Source organism: Oryza glaberrima, chromosome 10 (assembly GCF_000147395.1).
Source record: "Oryza glaberrima chromosome 10, OglaRS2, whole genome shotgun sequence".
NCBI classification, from domain to species: Eukaryota; Viridiplantae; Streptophyta; class Magnoliopsida; order Poales; family Poaceae; genus Oryza; species Oryza glaberrima.
This window is the reverse complement of record NC_068335.1, coordinates 21,482,292-21,500,667: the sequence shown is the minus strand read 5'-3', so window position 1 is coordinate 21,500,667 and position 18,376 is coordinate 21,482,292. Positions and strand designations below refer to the sequence as shown.

Here is an 18,376-nt window from a genome sequence, read left to right as displayed (position 1 = left end):
ACACACCAAAGCTGGCGTTCTTCGCAATGGACGGTGACGGCAACAAGGACAACGGAGGAGGCAGAAACAGCAGTGCCGGCATGAGAGGAGGGCGTGGCTGGACGGTGGCACTGTACGAGCAGCAAGGGAGGAGGGAGAGAGGGGGAGGATGACATGGGAGCCTTACTTTATTTTATAAAAAAATTATGACTAGTTGCTACGTCGGCGTCACATACCATCCTGACTACTGAGTCATTCTGCACTTATTTTAGTAACTGGAGGAGTCATTATAGCTGTTTCTGTTGTTGAATTAAATCCGAACTATATACGAGATTGTCGAATTGGACTTTTTCCTAGTGAGGTCTGCTACATAAAAGCCCACAATTGCGTTTTGCTAATAGGCAGCACAATACTAGCATCGCCAGTTCTGCAGATCAGGTACGCTAACCACCTGCCCTACAGTACACGACGTATTCCATTACCCCATTACCTTTACCAAGGTATTTACATGGCATCAACAATTAAGTCCACAATTCAGAGCTTACATACAATCCATGTGACGTTAGAACTGGTCACTCGGAACGCCTTCTTCTCGTGAATCAATCCGACAAGATGCGACGAATGCCCAACCTGGATGATCCGTCCGGTTTCAAGTATGGCACTATGTACTTCTTCGTGTCACTTCTGGAGATGCTCAGGTGACCTCCTGGCACTGATACGAACTTAACACGCCCAGCCTCGTCCAAAGCCTTCAAGCCGATCCAGTCCTCCGTGTACAACTTTGTCTATCACACAAAAATGGCCTTACTTAAAACACACCCCTAAATAACAGTAGTTTAAAACAAAAAGCATGCTATGTCTTCTGTACAACAACTCAAGATATACGTATACCTTTTGAGGTGGCTGCACTGGACTGAAGGCGCCATCGGGATAGTACCCGAACCATGCCGTTTCCCGGGGTATTAACACTGCGTCGTCCTCAAACTGTTTAGCAGTTCAAAAGGGTATCAGCAGATGGATTGGTCCAGTATGGTTTCATGTTTCTTGTAATCCTTTATCTTAAAAGTCAGCTATTTGAGATATAAAAACTAAGCTGAATGTGTTGCAACTTAAATCCATTTGCTTTGGGCATGCATAAATGGCATTTGAGTTCAGTAAGATTATATAAATCAACAACATTTATACAAAACACGAGACAAAATGCATGTGTGACTTAATGAACCAAAAGGTTTATGTAGCTTACTAAAAGCATATTGTTTTACACATCGCGATCATAAATAGATGTATTGTGCCTTCAAAAAATAAATAGATGTATTCTATTTGTTTTCTTTTGTTTTTGTGTAGAACAACTTTTAATTGATTATCTTGTTCCCCCGCAAAAAAAAAATTGATTATCTTGTTCGATATGATCGTTTGAATGCATAATGCTATATATATAAAGTTAACAAGGACTGCACACAGCATATTCCATCTACACCACATACAAGTACCCAACCCAGAGTATGTCAAATAGCAACAATTACGTGTTCATCTTACCATAATCAATACTAGATTTTCCAGGCTGCTGAATCTTTGTTTATACGTAGCATTTCTTTCACTTGGTATCTCATTGTTAAGCTTTGGAAGAAACTTGCAACCCTTCAAATAATCTGTCATATCCTGGAGAATTAAGAAGATGGGTTACACTAACTAAAAGGTTTGTTCATGCATGTAAATCAAAATAGCTCAGTTTTATCCTGAAACAAGGTGGAAAGGTCAAAATGGGCTTCACAGTTAATGGTTACATATATTGAGTAGTTAATTAACTGGTACAGTGGTATTTTTACCGCTGTAAGTTGTATCTTGTTACAGACAGATTTGCAGTCCACAAGAACCTGTACTAATGAATAGCCCATGCAGGATAACCATGCACGTTAATGAATATATTGGGACTCAACCTTCTATTGCACATTAGATACCAATGTACAGCCATACAAGCCAATAAGAATTCTGAGTTAGTTAAAACACTAGGCTGTGTCCTTCCCCCATTTTCCCAACCTACCTCTCGTTTTCCGCGCGCACGTTTTTCAAACTGCTAAAAGGTGTGATTTATGCAAAAACTTTTTATATGAAAGTTGTTTTAAAAAATCATATTAATCTATTTTTCAAAAAAAAAGTTAATACTTAATTAATCATGCAATAATACGAGCTTCGTTTTGCGTGCCGGGGAGGAGGGGTTCCCAACCCCTCCTGATGGCTGGGTAATAGAAACAGGAGTGGGAAATGAAGAACAGAGGTTCTGGTACTATGGAATTAAAAGGAAAATATAGAATAGAAAACTCACAGTGGGTATCTTTAGGTAACCACTAGGAGCAAGGTGTGCCTGCAATACCACCAATTTCAAGTTACTTAAAGAGAAATGATGTGTGTAATGCCTAACAGTGATACTAACAATTAAGACATGGCAAAAAAAGACAAGTCATAAACACCTGTACATAGTTTGAATATATCTCCAATTTAATCAGAGCATCAATAAGAACACAAACGATGCCAGACTGCAAAAAAGAAGAAGAAAGGGTTAGTAGCGCAACAGTACTTGTTTAACTGTTAGATAGCAACGTCACTAGCCTGAGAATTGAAGTTCCTAGTGCAGCTATAAATGACAGAAGATGAGTTTACCAGAAACTACATTATTCAGATACTAGAGAAAACATTGCATGAAGTAAACCCCACGGAAAACTTGGAGGCATGCTCATTCATATGAATGCACAAAAGTAAGGGAGCAGTCTCAAGGCCTCATGCTAATTTACAAATTAACATACCACCTCAATCTGTTTGAAATTACAGTCAATTAGTGATCTAGGTTAACAAAGAAACGAACAAAAACATATTCATGCAGGACTCAAAGCATGCTTTCTCCCTCCCTTGAAATCTGGCAAATTGAAAGAAGTTATCACTATTCACTTGTAATGCATTGCTGTTTTTCTCCAGTGAGTCAAGATAGCTGTGCAAATGGATGGTTAGCAAGCATAAACTGCATCCAACATGTTTTGGCCAATGCTACAGATCATCCCCGAAAATTTTATGTTATATGACATATTCATGTTCTATCAATAAGTGTCTCCGGTCCATTTTTTATGCCATTCTAGCAAAGATTTCTTTGGGCAAAAACTTCTTTTTTATATAACTTTTTCCCCCTCATATTAGTGTTCCTTGCTCTATGTCAAGATCTATGACATTAGCTTTTCCTAGTTTTTTTTCAGTGTTGGATAGAGCTAAAATAACATATATCTTAAACCAGAGGGAGTAATGTTTTAACTATAGGTCATTCTACAAATAGCTACCTGTTGCTTATTAGTAACCATTGGCTACTAAACATTAAGAGTGTGTAAATTTATATGCATGAAAAACCTTCAGTCATTCATACCAAGCAGTCTACTCTTAAATACTGGTCTATACGCATATGCAAAAGAAGGAGACCAGGGGAGGATAGAGTGAGCTTACACCGCAAAGTGGTACTGATGCCGTACCAGCATGAGGACCACCAATCGAGATGAAATTCTTTACCTGTTACAGTCAGCAAATAAACTATAACTGTACATAAGAGAGGTCCAAGGCATCATTTGGATCAAGAAAGGTTGGGACGCATATGGTAAACCACAAGTACATCAAATTTCTCACCTTGGTGTTGTTATGTTAATAACAAACCATATAAAATATATTATGATTGTAACATCAGGAAGCGAACTAGATTCACCTACCGGTGGTCCACCATCGCAGTACTCAATTACTGCCCGACCAATTAAGTTCCCCTGTAAAAGGTAACAAAAAGGGTACATATGAGGGAAATTTTGACATGCAACAAGAAACAATAAGGTGATTCTCTAGTGAAAATACATGGCATTGAAAACAAAACTCCCACTAAGTCAATAACCCAAATAAAAATCTATCGCAGGGTCACATAGCACACTCCTACGTTTTATACTCAAGAGGTCCACATAGAACAAAAGCGAGACATGTCCGCACAGGCCTAAGGTTGCGTTCGGCAGCAGCACAAAGAGAGGAAAATCACTTTTTTTTTTTCCACACAGGCCTCGTTTGATTTATTTTTATTTTTATTTTATTATTTTTTTTTGGTTTTGGGTTAACCAAGACTGATCAAATAGGCTTAGGACTAAAAGAAGACATAACAAAAGAACAGCAATGCATAGAGGTACAAGAAGCAAAGAACAGACCTGCATGTTACAATAAAGCTATTGTCATGAACATAAAATAGCATAATAGCATGAACACACCTGAGAAAGGCCAACTATGCTGTAACCTTTACGGAGTTCTTTCATTTTCTTCACCTGGAAAATCAATTCCAGCAATGATATAGTACCTTGAGAATTCAGCATACAGTACATAAATAGAAGTGATGGAGGTTCTGAATCACCTTCTTGCAAACAGTGTCTGCCTGTATATGAATACATAATCTCAGAAACTTGTACAAGAACAGTCTATTTGATTTTTTTTTAAAAAAAAGGAAATTATCAAGGGCAAGAAATCAACCTGCTCTTGAAGTGGCATCAGCCAAGAGTCCCATGCTCCTCTTCCAATTTCACTGAGGAGGAATACATTTAATCTCCATAAGTAAACTAGCAAACAAATGCAGCATGTGCCAAACTTTTTAAAATTTGTACTGATATATGATGTAACACATCTCAAGAAACAAAGTTGTGGCATCAATTGGTTGTAAGGTCACCCACTAGGGTGTACATACCATAATACTAGATGAATTTTTCAACAATAGTTGTTTCTGCATATTTTGTTAAGGCCCATTCCACAGGAACAAATACAAAATTATGAAGCATATCAGAATCTTCATTATCCCCACTATGGACTGCAACAGGTTAAATTCACTTCCAACAGCCAGGAAGGCCATACTAAGTAATGTAAAAACAATTGGAACAGACAACATATTAGTTCCTCAACATGGCATAAAGTCAGGAGACTTCTAAGATGTATTGAATTGCCCAAACTTGGCTTCATACAACAGTTGACATTTAACTAAAAATAGAGAGCAGGATGGTAAGGTACGAAAAATAAGATACTGAAACAACAGATTACGTGAATACCCAAACGTGTAAGAAAGAGGTGAATGTCGCGATAAAATCTCCAGGCATCCAACAACAGAAACAGTTATTGTGGTTGACTGAAACAAATGCAGCATGGGCTAAACTCTCAAAAAAGAAGTTGGGACATCAATTGGTTTGGTTGTGAGATCACACATTGGGTGTACATACCATAACAGAAACTGTGGTTGACTTTGCAAATGTATAAAACTGTATATGTTACTCCCAGATCCTCCTCACAAAATTGCAGGGACGAGTTAACAAATGGAACTTGACAGTAATCGTCTCATCATACTTCATTATCCTTGTGATTTGCTAAATATGTGTGGAGTATTTCAGTCTATTCCTTTTTAAACCTCCCCAACCCCAAGGATATATAATTAAGGCTACCATATCTAATTTGGGCATCTATATTTATTCGCATTAACAATTTCACATGGAAAAACAAAGAAATAATTAATTAATAGCCTGTACATATATATTAATGGAAACCAGAGCACTAGAATTGCACTTGAAACAGCAACTAATTTCTCGTCATAACAAAAGGCAACATCACAATTCACAAATATCACAGCTCGAACAGTCTCCACTTCCAGAACACAAGGGAGAGAGAGATGGGGGGAGATAAGGCGCCATTACATGCAGTATCCCTTGGAGCCGGACCATTCCCCAAGCATTTCGGTGAAGGACGCCATCCCACCGTTCTCGCACTGGTCGCCGATCCCTGCGTGCGCCCGGACACAGACAAGTACACACGACCAGCAAAACCTCAGACAAAATCTAAGCACCAGCAGAGCACAAAACCTAGGGGGGCAAACAAGCGAGAGAAAAAAAAAACCCTAACCGTGCAGGACGATGAAGGGCACGGCGGAGGCCACCGGGACGAGCGCCGGGGAGGCCACGACGAGGAGGAGGACGCCGACGAGGGCGGCACCGCGCAGCGCGCAGGCCATCATCGCTGCTGGCGGCGGCGGCGGCGAGGGTAGCTAGGGTTTGGGAATCGCCTCCCCCTCGTCGCCCTCCTCTCCTCTCCGCGACGGCGCCGCGCTTTCGCCTCTTGTGCTTGTGACTTGTGACGACGAGGCGGAGGTAGAAGACGGAGGCGGCGTGACTTCGTGGGGGCCCACATGTCAGTGTGATGGGTGGCTTTCGGGTGGTGGTGAAGTGGGCCCAGGCCAACTGGCCCAACTGCCAGTCCGGTAGTCGCGGAGATAGTAGGCTTTGGGTGGGCCCCACATGTCAGTTTGATGGGGGGCTTTCGGTTGGGGTGAAGTGGGCCCAGGCCAACTGGCCCAACTGCCGCTCCGGCGACTTGGAAGTTGGAGGAGGAGCGCCGTCGAGAGCTGACGTGGCGCGGGACCTACAGTAGGGAAGGGGCCCACATATCAGTGAAGTCGCTTCTAAGCTTTGTGTTCCACTTTGCTTACAAGCTTCATTCAGCCTTCAGATCCTTTCAAAAAAAGGAAAATGAAAAGTTTCAAGTTTTGTTCTGAATTAGATGACGCTAATGCAGCTAAAGTTGTTGCCCACAAGCATCATTTTGTGCAAATTGTGCCCACATACCACATTGGCAACATTCATCAAGAAGAAGAAGAGTAGGCTTCTCGCCAATATCCTGATTGCTGACTTGTTGTGACCAGAACTCTCTCAAGTGGACAACAATTCAGCCGTAGTTGAACGTAGCTTAACAGTTTTCTTGTGGTGGAACTAGCTCATCCAAGTTTAAATCCTAGATTTAACACGAGTGCTCGTATTTACAGCTAATTATTCTTTTAGTGGTACGAGGTACTCATATATATATATATATGGTGTGTCTGCGTGCGGCGTTGTGAACGCCTATGTTTCTAAAAAAAAAGCATAATGCTTATTTGGTCAATCTTTTCGGCTCACACGGGATTCCTGCAATGTACATGGGCCGCACTGCTGCTAGTCTACCAGAGGTCCACGCATCCATCTGGGCCGTATCCTTGTTAGCCGGCCCAGGGTGACCATCCCTGGGCCGGAAGGTGGCACACTCCATGAGTTGGCCCGGGATGGAATTCCCGTTGAATAGTCTGAATGCTACTCCTACTAGTCATCCGTTTTTTATTAGAGGTAGATGAAATTTGACCATTATTTCTAAGCGTGTCAAACCAAACATATTCGAATGCAAGAGAGTATTAGTAAAGTTCTTAGTACAAATATAATGATACAATTTTGATGCTAGATTATTTGAAAAATATTGTTGATCAAAATATGCCAATCTAAAGTTAAAACTGACATTTACACTTGAACGAAGGGAATAAAATCATAGAGATTTAGTGTTCCGTTTTTACTATTTAGAATATAAATGAAATAATCCATCTTAGAAACTCAAATTATCTCTCTAATTTTTTAATTTTTTAGTGCAAGAAATATATAACTTCGAGAAAAATTACAGCTAATGTTTTTTTTTTCCAAAACGGGCCTAGATTAACAAGACTTAAAAGTTTAGTTCAATAAGTTTAAGCCTAAACAAAGAGGGTCTTAGCAGAGCTTGTTTCCAGTACTACTCCATGCGCCTAGCTAGTCTTCTCGGTGATATGATCTTGTTAGACGAATATTTCTTCTCTGTTTAATCATCAAATAGCATAGTCAAAAGCAAAATCACGTGTTCTAAAAAGGAAAAGAAGAAAGCAAACATCACGACTTCAACGGTCGATGTCTTACAAGTACTACTAGCCAATCATTCCAAAAGGAGACTGGAGTTAACGAGATGTGCGCTCAATTGCTCTGAGCCTCTGATGTTCTTCATTAGTACTCTTCAACTTGTAATTAATACATATTTATATCATTTCATTGACAAATCGCCATGAAGCTACTATGATCATCGATCACCTGAGCAGCAATAGAACGAAAGAATTCAATATTTGGCCGAAAGCCAAATCGATTACCTAATATTACGAAGTTTAGCGAATTAATCAAAGAACACCCTATCTAATTCAGGATTAAGGCCATATCCTTCGCACGTGACGTCACGGACACCACCACGCGGCAGCCATGCGTGTACCGCGCCGGGCGCGCGCCATGGCTGCACTCCAAGCTCGCCACGGCGCCGTCCATGGCCGGAGCTAGCGATCGATCAGCTGACGAACAGCTGCGGGAAGGCCATGTGCGGGTGCGGCGACAGCGGCGAAAGCGGCGGCAGGCTGCAGATCCCCTTCAGCTCGTCCCAGATGTCTCCGGCTGCCGCCGCCGCCGACGACGACGACGACGAGGAGTTCTCCGGCGGCGCCATGATCAGCCTCTCCTTCTTCACCTCCCTCAAGTAGTACTGCTCCTCCGACCTCACCCTCTTGCCTCTTCCGGCGGACATGGCGGCGGCGGGGATAGGGGCGACGGGAGGGGCCCACTTGACGGTGGCGTCGGCGGCGACCTCGTTGGGGAAGTTGAGGATGGCCTTGGACCCGCGGAGCTGGAACGCGGCGCGGTCGTAGGCGCGCGCGGCCTCGACGGCGGTGTCGTAGGTGCCGAGCCACACCCTCGCGCCCTTCCTCGCCGGGTCCCGGATCTCCGCCGCGTACTTGCCCCACGGCCGCTGCCGCACCCCGCGGTACCGCCGGAAGTCGTCCTCCTCCTCCCCCTCCCCCTCCCCTGCGTAGCCGCCGCCGAGCTCGAAGCACTCCTCCTGCTGCCGCGGCGCCGCCGACGCCGCCGCCCACAGGAGCGGCGGCCTCGGGGGCAGCGACACGGGCGCCGGCCTGACACGCCCAGTACCCGGTGGCGAGGGCGACGGCGATGGCGCGAGGACGTGGTGGTGGGCGTCGTCGAGGAGGTGGGCGCGGATGAGGTCGAGGTGCTGGTCCAAGCCGAAGCCGGCCATGGCGCGACGACGCGTAGGTGCTGGGGCTTGGAGGACGCGATCGAACACGTGGTGGTGGTGGTGGTGGTTCGAGGAGTGTGGCGCGCGAGCGAGCGATTTAAAGGGGGAGAGGGGTGGGGGTTGGCGGCTTCGCGGAGGGTTCGAGGCGCACGAAGGGAGGAGGAGGCCGCATCTATCATGTCGTAGTGTTTGTCTTCTCTGGTCCGAGTACTAGTCCCGGTCTCACTTGTGACGACGAGATCAACATCAACGTCGTCTCAACTTGTAGTAGCTGTAGCTAAGGGTGGAGAGTGACTGTTCTAATAGCCACATTGCCCCTTGCGTGCGATGCTTCTGAAAACCATCTCTTTTTTTTAGAACATTATGAAAAGCATCTTCTTTTCTTATTTGTCCCTTAAACCCACAACACATCACACCACGCTCACATATGTGCAAATTTGTCTTGTAAGACATGCACTCCCTCGGTTGAAAAAAAAAAAGCCAACTTAGCATTAGGATATGGCACATCCTAGTCTATAGTGGTGTTTGAATCTATTAGGTTGGCTTTTTTAGACAGATGGAGTATATGAGATGGAGATGATCAGCGAACACCCGTGTACGCGTGGATACGTCTATGAGACAAGCTTATGGTGACAAACGGAATCAGCGTGTCCCATTAAAATTATATGAGTAAATTTCACAAAACTACAGATACTATGACCAAATTATCACAAAACTACAGATTTAACTCGGTGTATCACAAAACTACAGATTTAACTCGGTGTATCACAAAGCTACACATTTAACACCAAATTTATCACAAAACTACACATTTAAGATGAAGTGCCACAAAACTACATATTAGTAACTAAATTATCACAAAACTACATGTTTAGAATCAATTTAATCACAAAGTAATGATGTTTATAGCTCCACCATAACAATGGTGCTAGCGATTTAAACTCCAAAAGTTGTATTTTTGTGATAAGTTCAATATTAAATATGCATTTTTATGATACTTAATCTAAAATCTATAGTTTTGTGATAAATTTAGTGCTAAATATGTAGTTTTGTGATACAACTCCTTAAATCTGTAGTTTTGTGATAATTTGGTCAAAATACCTGTAGTTTTGTGAAATTTACTCAAATTATATTGAAACCTTGTCACTACGATTTAAATTCTGATAGATAATGATCTTAAATTGAAAAATAAATATAAAGTTAATTGGTCCAAGGTAAAAAGATAATTTAAAAAAAGCTCTGATAACAAAACTTGATCCAAGCTGTAATCCATTTTTATGAAAATTAAAATTATAAAGTAAGTACAACTCAACATCCGCGTGTTTCTATTCAGATTTTGTTTATCAAAATGTTGAAATGGATTATTTATTTCACGCTTAGAAAAATGCATTTTCTAAAAAAAAAAATCTTATGCTGCATTCCTTATATCATTTGTTTAAAACTATTTGTTAAATTTGTTTATTAAAGCATTTGATATCCTCATAATCAAGTAAATAATTTCTAAAAAAGCTCTATAATACGTTTCAAGCTGAGCCTAACCCTTATACACAAATATTTAGACATGAATTTGGACTTTAATTGGGTAATCACTTGTATATGAATCAATGTTGATACATGCATGGCATAGTACCTCTCGTCACACGTTGCCGACCAAGATGCATATGTGCGGGCTGTAGCATGGTACTAGAATGATTTGTACTCCCTCCGTGTATTAGAAGTTACTCCCACTGTATTGACTTTTCTAAACTTAAATTTTTAAAATAGCTCGACTAAATTTATGAAAAAATATAGTAATATATATATTCGTAGCACCGAATTAGTTTTATTAAATATACATTGAATATATTATTATAATTATTTTGATTTATGTTGAAAATATTGTTATATTTTTTAAAAAAAAATTGATAAAGCTAAATAAATTCGACTTAAAAAAAATGGAACGAAGGTAGCAGTACCCAAAATAAAAATGAGAACGCATGTTAGTGCAACTTGGCAAGTAGCGGAGGCAGGAGATATCGATCGATCGGCTAATGAAAATGAAACCGCATCGTTCGTCTGTTCCTATTGACGACACGACAGTTAAGTTGGCCGTGTCCAGAAAGCATGCAGTGCACGTGCTACTACACGTCTATAGGCAGTACGCGTATCAGGTATGTGTAACCAGTAGAAGAATGCAATTTAATTTTATAACAGCAAAATGATATGGCCTACTTTTCCCCGTGTTTAGTTCCAGAATATTTCTTCAAACTTTCAACTTTTTCATCACATAAAAACTTTCATACACACATAAACTTTTAACTTTTCCATCATATCATTCCAATTTCAACCAAACTTCTAATTTCTCTTAATTTACCGGTAAATTGACTTGTTTGGAGTACTACGTTTTTCATCCAACCCCCTCTTTTTTTACTTCTTGTTTAGGTCATTATTGATACAATCTTGATGCACATATTTAAGTACTCCCTCCGTCCCATAATATAAGGAATTTTGAGTTTTTGCTTGCAACGTTTCACCACTTGTCTTATTCAAATTTTTTTTGAAATTATTATTTATTTTATTTATGACTTACTTTATTATCTACAGTACTTTAAGCACAACTTTTCGTTTTTTATATTTGTAAAAAAAATTGAATAAGACGAGTGGTCAAATGTTGCAATCAAAAATTCAAAATCTCATATATTATGGAACGGAGGGAGTACTTGACTACTGTTTTTTATTAGTATATCTGTAAAACATTAAAAGTATAACTATCGACAATCCTTTCATATAAACTTTGCCAACTATAGCCTACTTTTTGCGGATCAATTCCTCGGTAAATCCCTGTTGGACCCTTGAAAGAGGTTCAATTTATTCCACTTATATGGATATGTGAAATTAATCCCTCCGACTTCTTCCTTTTGGGCATTAATCGAACAAGATTTGGCTGAACTAATATTATATATTTATTTCACACTGTCTTGAAATAGACTTTTTTTTTTCTGATGAATTATTTAGATCACGAGTACGTATCTTTTTAAGCTTATCCATCAAAATATTTATTCGTCCCTATAATTAAATAGACAATCCAGTGAATAATAATCCATTTTAATTTGCACCCGTTCAGATGAGACAGCACGCTTCCCGCACGTGTTCTACGGGCCTAACGAACTCAGCAATAGTCACATAGGCATGCAGGGCTTTGTTCCAAACTTCCAATGGTCCAACGTAAACATCCCATTGCATTTACAGTTGGATACATGGACAGTCAAAACAAAAAGACGACTATATATGCGTCATCCATGGGTTTGTAACCTAGCTATATCTGACGATGTCTCTAATTAACCCGTGATTAGCTACTACCTTGGTTAATTAGAACGTTTCCAGGAATCTTCATCTTGCATATATATCAAAAATTTTTTGAATAAAACGAATGGTCAAACATGTGAGGAAAGTCAACGGTGTCATCTATTAAAAAATGGAGCGAGTACAACCGTGCACGGCGGTGAGTATAGACAATAGGAGTCCACGGTGCCGTTCAATCCGAGTCTATATAGAGTGTAGACTTGACTCCCTAGCTTCCACGCATAATCAAAGCTTAGTTTAATTTTTTAGTTTGATTTTAGGATAAAATTATGTTTTTCTTCATAACTTCCAACTCTCCTTTAGTGTACATGCATGTGTGTTTTTCCTAACAAGAGAGAAGAAGAATCTACCTAAACTTGTTCTTAAAAGTCAAACTTTAAAAATTCAAATATTATTTGGATTACAATTCAAAGTTGCTTTAAATTTTGTTCTTGCAAACATTCTTCACTAGTAATTAAGGGTGTGTTTGCAAACCCTTTTTCCCAACCCATCTCCCTCGTTTTCCGCATGCACTCTTTTCAAACTACTAAACGGTGCGTTTTTTTAAAAAAGTTTCTATACAAAAGTTGCTTAGAAAAATTAAATTAATCCATTTTTTTTTAAAAAAATAGCAAATACTTAATTAATCACGTGCTAATGGACCGCTTCGTTTTTCGTGTTTACTGTGCACTTGAGGAAACTGGAGTAGCGAACACACCCTAAGTACATATATACCAGCCAGCTAGAGTTATACGCAACTAGTCTTCAAATATTAACAAACAATTACTTTTAAAAGAGTCACTTAAATTTGTATCAGTAACACTACTAGCTAGCTATATTTAATTAATTAACTTGGTGATTTTTTACCGGTCAGCTAACGACATGTACAGTATCGAGTTAACGCTCAACAGCAATATACAAATTAGTCAGGCTAGCCGGTCCAAAGTCATACAGGCTAGCATCATGCATATGTAGTAGGAGTATGTGTTCTTTTGCAGTCTCTGGACAAGTCGGAGATGACACTGTGAGTGGCTGGCTGGAAATGGCAAGAATCAAATTGCTACGCCAGGGTGGTCAAAGAATCAATCAACCAAAGCTGCTGGTCTCATTTGCTCACCTGCCTGACGCTAGCTCAATTAATTAATTAACTAATTAATCTATATAGCTTGTCCTGTTGCGTTACGTTTATTGTGTTAAGCAATTTATGTGCTTAATATATTCTTGCATCTTTGAAGTCAAACTGACTAGTAACTAGTAAGTAAAAGTACTGACTAGCTAGCTAAGCTATCTTAGATTCTAGCTTAGAGTGGTGTTGAAAATTTCATAGCAAGATTACCCTGATCGAGTCGATTCTTTTGTTTTTGCCCCTGTATTTTGTGCAGTCGTTAAGTCTATCTATCTACTCCTATCTAAGAATATGAAGAGGTTTGCTTAATATATGAATAGAGCATCAATAAATTAAACGAGATAGGTCAAACACAAAAGTTGTCAGTCGTTAAATCCGATCGTAGTTTAATTGGTTCGACTGCGCCTACCGTCGCCGGGGAAGAATAGCACGCATGGCGGTGGAGGCTCGTCGTCGGCGATAGAAATCAAAGCATGAACGTTCATGGCCGTGGTGAGTTCTTGGTTGGAAAGCACCGTCAGGAGAGGTTGAAGAAACAAAGGTATATGGCATTGGATTGATCCAACGGATAAATATGTGACTGAGATTTTTGGAAGAAACCATGAGGTGATTGGTTGATTAACAGACAAGCTAAAAAATTCTTAACCCCGCAGTTACGAAAATCGCAAGCTAATCAAGTGCAATAGCATCAGGGATATTAAAATTTGAGTAAATTTATCTTGGGTCACATCTTATTATCGATGTTTCACTTTGAATTAGGTTTTTTTTTCTCATTTTAGATCACCCCGACTTTCTTTTCAAACATATAAACAATCACGAGTACGTTGATTCATACTCTACAATGAACTCTCATATTTATATATAAGATTATGTGTTTTGCATATGCAAGTTGTATGTAGAGTGAAAATAGTTGATGGTTGTCTAAAGTATCACAAAGGTAAAAATACCCGATCTAAAATGAAAATACTGATTAAAAGATAATCAAGACGAACCATCGGTAATAAAAGGTTATCTACAGACTACAGTGGAGTTTACTCTTAAATTTCTGTCAAACAACGCAACATTAATTAGTTTAGTTGCTCGTATAACCAGAGACTTTTACTACATCTTGTTAATTTTGCTATCTCTCGCATGTTTTTCTCCTATGAAAATGGTACAGTAAGTGTGCATTTCTTTCAAACTAGAAAATATTTATTTTTTTTTCTTTTTTACGTGGAGGCATCAACGAGGTAGGTGCGTATAGTTGGGAACAAGGATATGCAAGTGATACTTACAAGCATGTTTTTCTTTTTCTGTTTATCACAACTCCAGAGAAAATAAACTATATTAAAAGGGTTTTGACACTACTACATAGTAGCCCATCGGTTACCCATGATTTGTTATAAGAAGCAACGGCTTAAAAACATCAAAACCAACTTCAATATCAAAATTTAAATTTTAAATTTTAGCAGCATCTTAATAAGTCAATGTGTAAACGATGAGATTTACTCCGGTCCAACAAAAAGTAACTCAAGGTACCGGTATCTTTCTCGGATCGTTAGATCTAGCTGAACAGAATGTGCATTATTAAATCCAACAATCAAAAATAATTTGAAACAGTATCTCAAAGTATTTTTTATTGAATCGGAGCCAATCTCGTAAACGATGGATACCCATACATCCTGGAACGCAGAACAAAGACTGTACAGGTGCTTCATGGAAAGGTCGTGTACTGCTTGGCGATGCTGTGAAGCTTCCAATATTTTCAAGACGTACGCAACGAGAATCAAGGGTCCTCCATTCAAGGCACGTCAGGACCTCGACTACAAACAGTATATGTGTACTCCAATTTTAGACGCATGCTTTGCTTGTACGTGTCGGGCATATCATCCATGGTCCTTATTTTGTTTTGTTCGGAAGACTTTTACCCTCACAATCTCACTGCAAAAAACTTGTGATAATAATTGGCAAAAGATTCTGGCATTTGCTTCAGCATATTAATAAGCTTCCAAAGTTTGGCGAACAACACTTGTGCTGAATAGCCCGTAGATTTATAAATGATGCAAGATTCTAACAGTTACAGTGAATTTTCTTGCGGTGATATACAATTAAATCAGTAAAACAGAGGAAACGACTTTGCCTCCCTCCCAAGCACGCCAGCCCGCTGAGACATGGCTCAGGGTGAGAAGGTTCCCGTTCAGATGTTGGATGTGGAATCTCAATAAAAATAAGTATTCTGTTCTTAATTCCGATTGAATAGACATCCCTTTTATTTCAAGAAATCCCCAAGTAAGACACTATCCTGAACATGTTCATTTGAATTATGAACACACACGGGGGAAAACTTCGATTTTCAGGATGACAGATATCATCTGACGCACTGAACTGTTCTCCCTCTTTCCCTCCTCCTTAGGGTGGGCTGAAATGGGCAAGGCCGATAAAATGAACATGAAATGCATAAAGCCTTTTTCTCTTTTCTGAATAAAATTGCAGCAGTGCTAAAATATAGCAAGGGCCAGGCCAACCAAAAGAACTCAGTATTATTCAGCCCAAATAGATGACATGAAACTTCAGCATCACACTACCATGAATCAAACCAAGACGGCCCAAAATGCCAGCCTATATATACTCTTCCAATCCGGCCCAAAGAATCTCGCAAGAACATAAATCGCCAAATCAGATTTCTTATTTCTATTCTGAACTTTTGCAACCCAGAATCTCTCCAGCACAGAGCACTTTCTGGTGTTACAGTACAGGGGCAATGCAGGTAGGCTGAAAGCCTGAAACCACCGGCGCAGCTTCCGTGATTCCGTCTCTTCTGCCCACTACACATACAAAACTACAAATGCAAAGTGCATACTTTCATATATGGTTTCTTGGACTGCTTACTATATATCGTCACCACTTTATAACATGTCAAAGGCATAAAAGCAGAGATCTTGCTGGCTAGATAGATGGATCGACACACATAAGGTGACACGTACATGCAAGCTAAAAAGGTTGTGATCGATAACGAACTCATCTTGAAGGATAGATAAAGCTTGTGCTATAGAGTAGAGATGTGGGAGGCTTCTAAAAAAGATAAGAGTAGAGATGTGCATACAAGGCTCCAAGGATGCTATTGATAGAGTTTGCAATTTGCAAAAGACGGAAATGAGGTGGAAAGAGAATATCACATATACGTGGTCTTTCACATAGCACTAGCGTCGTTGGAATGTATCTTGAGATTTATGTGCACGTCACCAACTCAAATCGCAAAAGACGGAAGTGAGGTGGAAAGAGAATATCACATATACGTGATCTTCACATAGCATGAGCGTTTTTGGAATGTATCTTGAGATTTATGTGCACATCACCAACTCTACTATGTTTGGACCCATTCAGTATTAGCTGAGTTGTGACTATAGCTGGCTACGCAACTAAAGCTTTACAATTTATTTGCTCAATGTTGTAGCTGTGGTTGTTGCACAGCTGCAGCCCAATTGTATAAAAAACCTTTTTTATATTTGTATAAATCTTGAGGTATTTTTGAGGCACATATCCAAGAGAATGTAAACCAAACAACCAACTTGGAAAAAAAAAGAATGTGAAATAGCTATTGAGGAGCAGCAAGTGCAGGGGAGCACCATTTCTACGCCCACACGTGGGGTGTCCGGCGCACTCTCGGCGTTTGGAATTGGAAGTTTCACACGTTCGTCGATGGAACTTATATTTTAAGTGCAAATTGAAACATAACTAATTTGTGCCTTTTGTATTCATCCCATTCCCTGCTCTTTTCCACACTTCCATTATTTGTTCTTTAACAAATTACGGAGTGATTTAAAAAAAAGAATGCTATTTGTGCTCTGGCAAATGAAGATGCTCTATAGTGGTGGTCCACAGGGACAGGGATGCCGCATAGTCCTACATGGTCAGTTAACAATATACTTGGATCCCTAATTAAGTAATTAGGACTCACCTAAGCCAATGTTGACTTGAAACACACGGATTATACTGCACGGCCCATCGTAATTAGCAAAGGCTAGCTAAGCTACAGTTTTTCACTGGTGCTAACTAATACTCCCTCTCTTTTCATAATGTATTATGACACCGTTAACTTTTAACGTTATGTTTGATCATTTATTTTATTAAGAAGTAGATATTATTTATTTTGCTGTGATTTATTTTATCATCAAAGGAACTACAACATCAACATATTATTTTACACTTTTTTATTAAATTTTTAAATAAAATGAATGGTTGTGTTATGTGAAAAGTTAACGGCATCGTGCGTTAATAAACAGTGAAAGGCGCCGACACGGCGATTAAAGAAGGGAACCGACCAAGATCGTGCTTCGAAGTGTGGCCACTGCAGAGTACTGCACTGCACTTGCTCAGCCTTCTTCTTCAGAAGAAGCCACCGTCGTTAACACGTTAAGCACGGCGTTTTCCTGGAATAATCCTACCTGCAACTGCATAAAAGTAGGCGAGAAAAAACACCGGTTGTACTAATTGCAGTAATCAAATGGAGGAGATTAGCAATGGCAGGGGTATCATTAGATGCCGGTAATTAAGTAAGTTGATCACTTTGATCTCTCTGTTAATTTACTCATTTGATCTTTTCTTTACCGGTTAAATCACGTTTGTGATGGTGGTTAGAGCAGAGGGTGTCTTTTGGACTCATCTTTCTCCAAGTTGAGCCTTTTTCTCTGACGATGTTGTGTTCTGACAGTGTGCAACGTAGTAGTCCTTCATTATTGTTCACTGTATTGGGTTGGACCAATTCTGATGAGCAAATATGTACCGTTGGTTCCTCTCCGTTCGTCAGAGCCACTAGATCTGATAATAACTGTTGGGATTGCTTAGAGGACACTTGGTAGAAAACTTCAGAAAAAAATCACATGTTTGATTTAAATTATTAAGCAGATTATTATTGCAAACATCCACTTGATTATAAATGTAAATGCATATTTTATGAAATAAACTTAACAAATAACTTTTTTTAGATAATACTTAACAAATAACCAAAACAAGTTATCTAAACAGTAGAAAATGCTT

At 39.7% G+C, this 18,376-nt stretch overlaps 2 protein-coding genes across 2 annotated transcripts; both read right to left on the bottom strand.

The window, feature by feature from the left end:
- Positions 1–255: 255 nt before the first annotated feature.
- On the bottom strand, positions 256–6,169 carry LOC127752901 (uncharacterized). Its single transcript, XM_052278343.1, has 12 exons — positions 5,917–6,169; positions 5,712–5,796; positions 4,510–4,561; positions 4,394–4,414; positions 4,254–4,307; positions 3,720–3,770; positions 3,463–3,525; positions 2,448–2,513; positions 2,303–2,341; positions 1,516–1,638; positions 871–963; positions 256–764 (listed from the first exon to the last, which is right to left on the bottom strand). Exons 1-12 carry the CDS (start codon positions 6,026–6,028, stop codon positions 579–581), a joined length of 945 nt encoding a protein of 314 aa, XP_052134303.1. The 5' UTR covers positions 6,029–6,169; the 3' UTR covers positions 256–578.
- A 1,635-nt stretch (positions 6,170–7,804) lies between these two features.
- LOC127752905 (ethylene-responsive transcription factor 5-like) lies at positions 7,805–9,007 on the bottom strand. The gene has a single exon (XM_052278348.1). It carries the CDS (start codon positions 8,911–8,913, stop codon positions 8,173–8,175), a length of 741 nt encoding a protein of 246 aa, XP_052134308.1. The 5' UTR covers positions 8,914–9,007; the 3' UTR covers positions 7,805–8,172.
- Between the last annotated feature and the right edge of the window lie 9,369 nt (positions 9,008–18,376).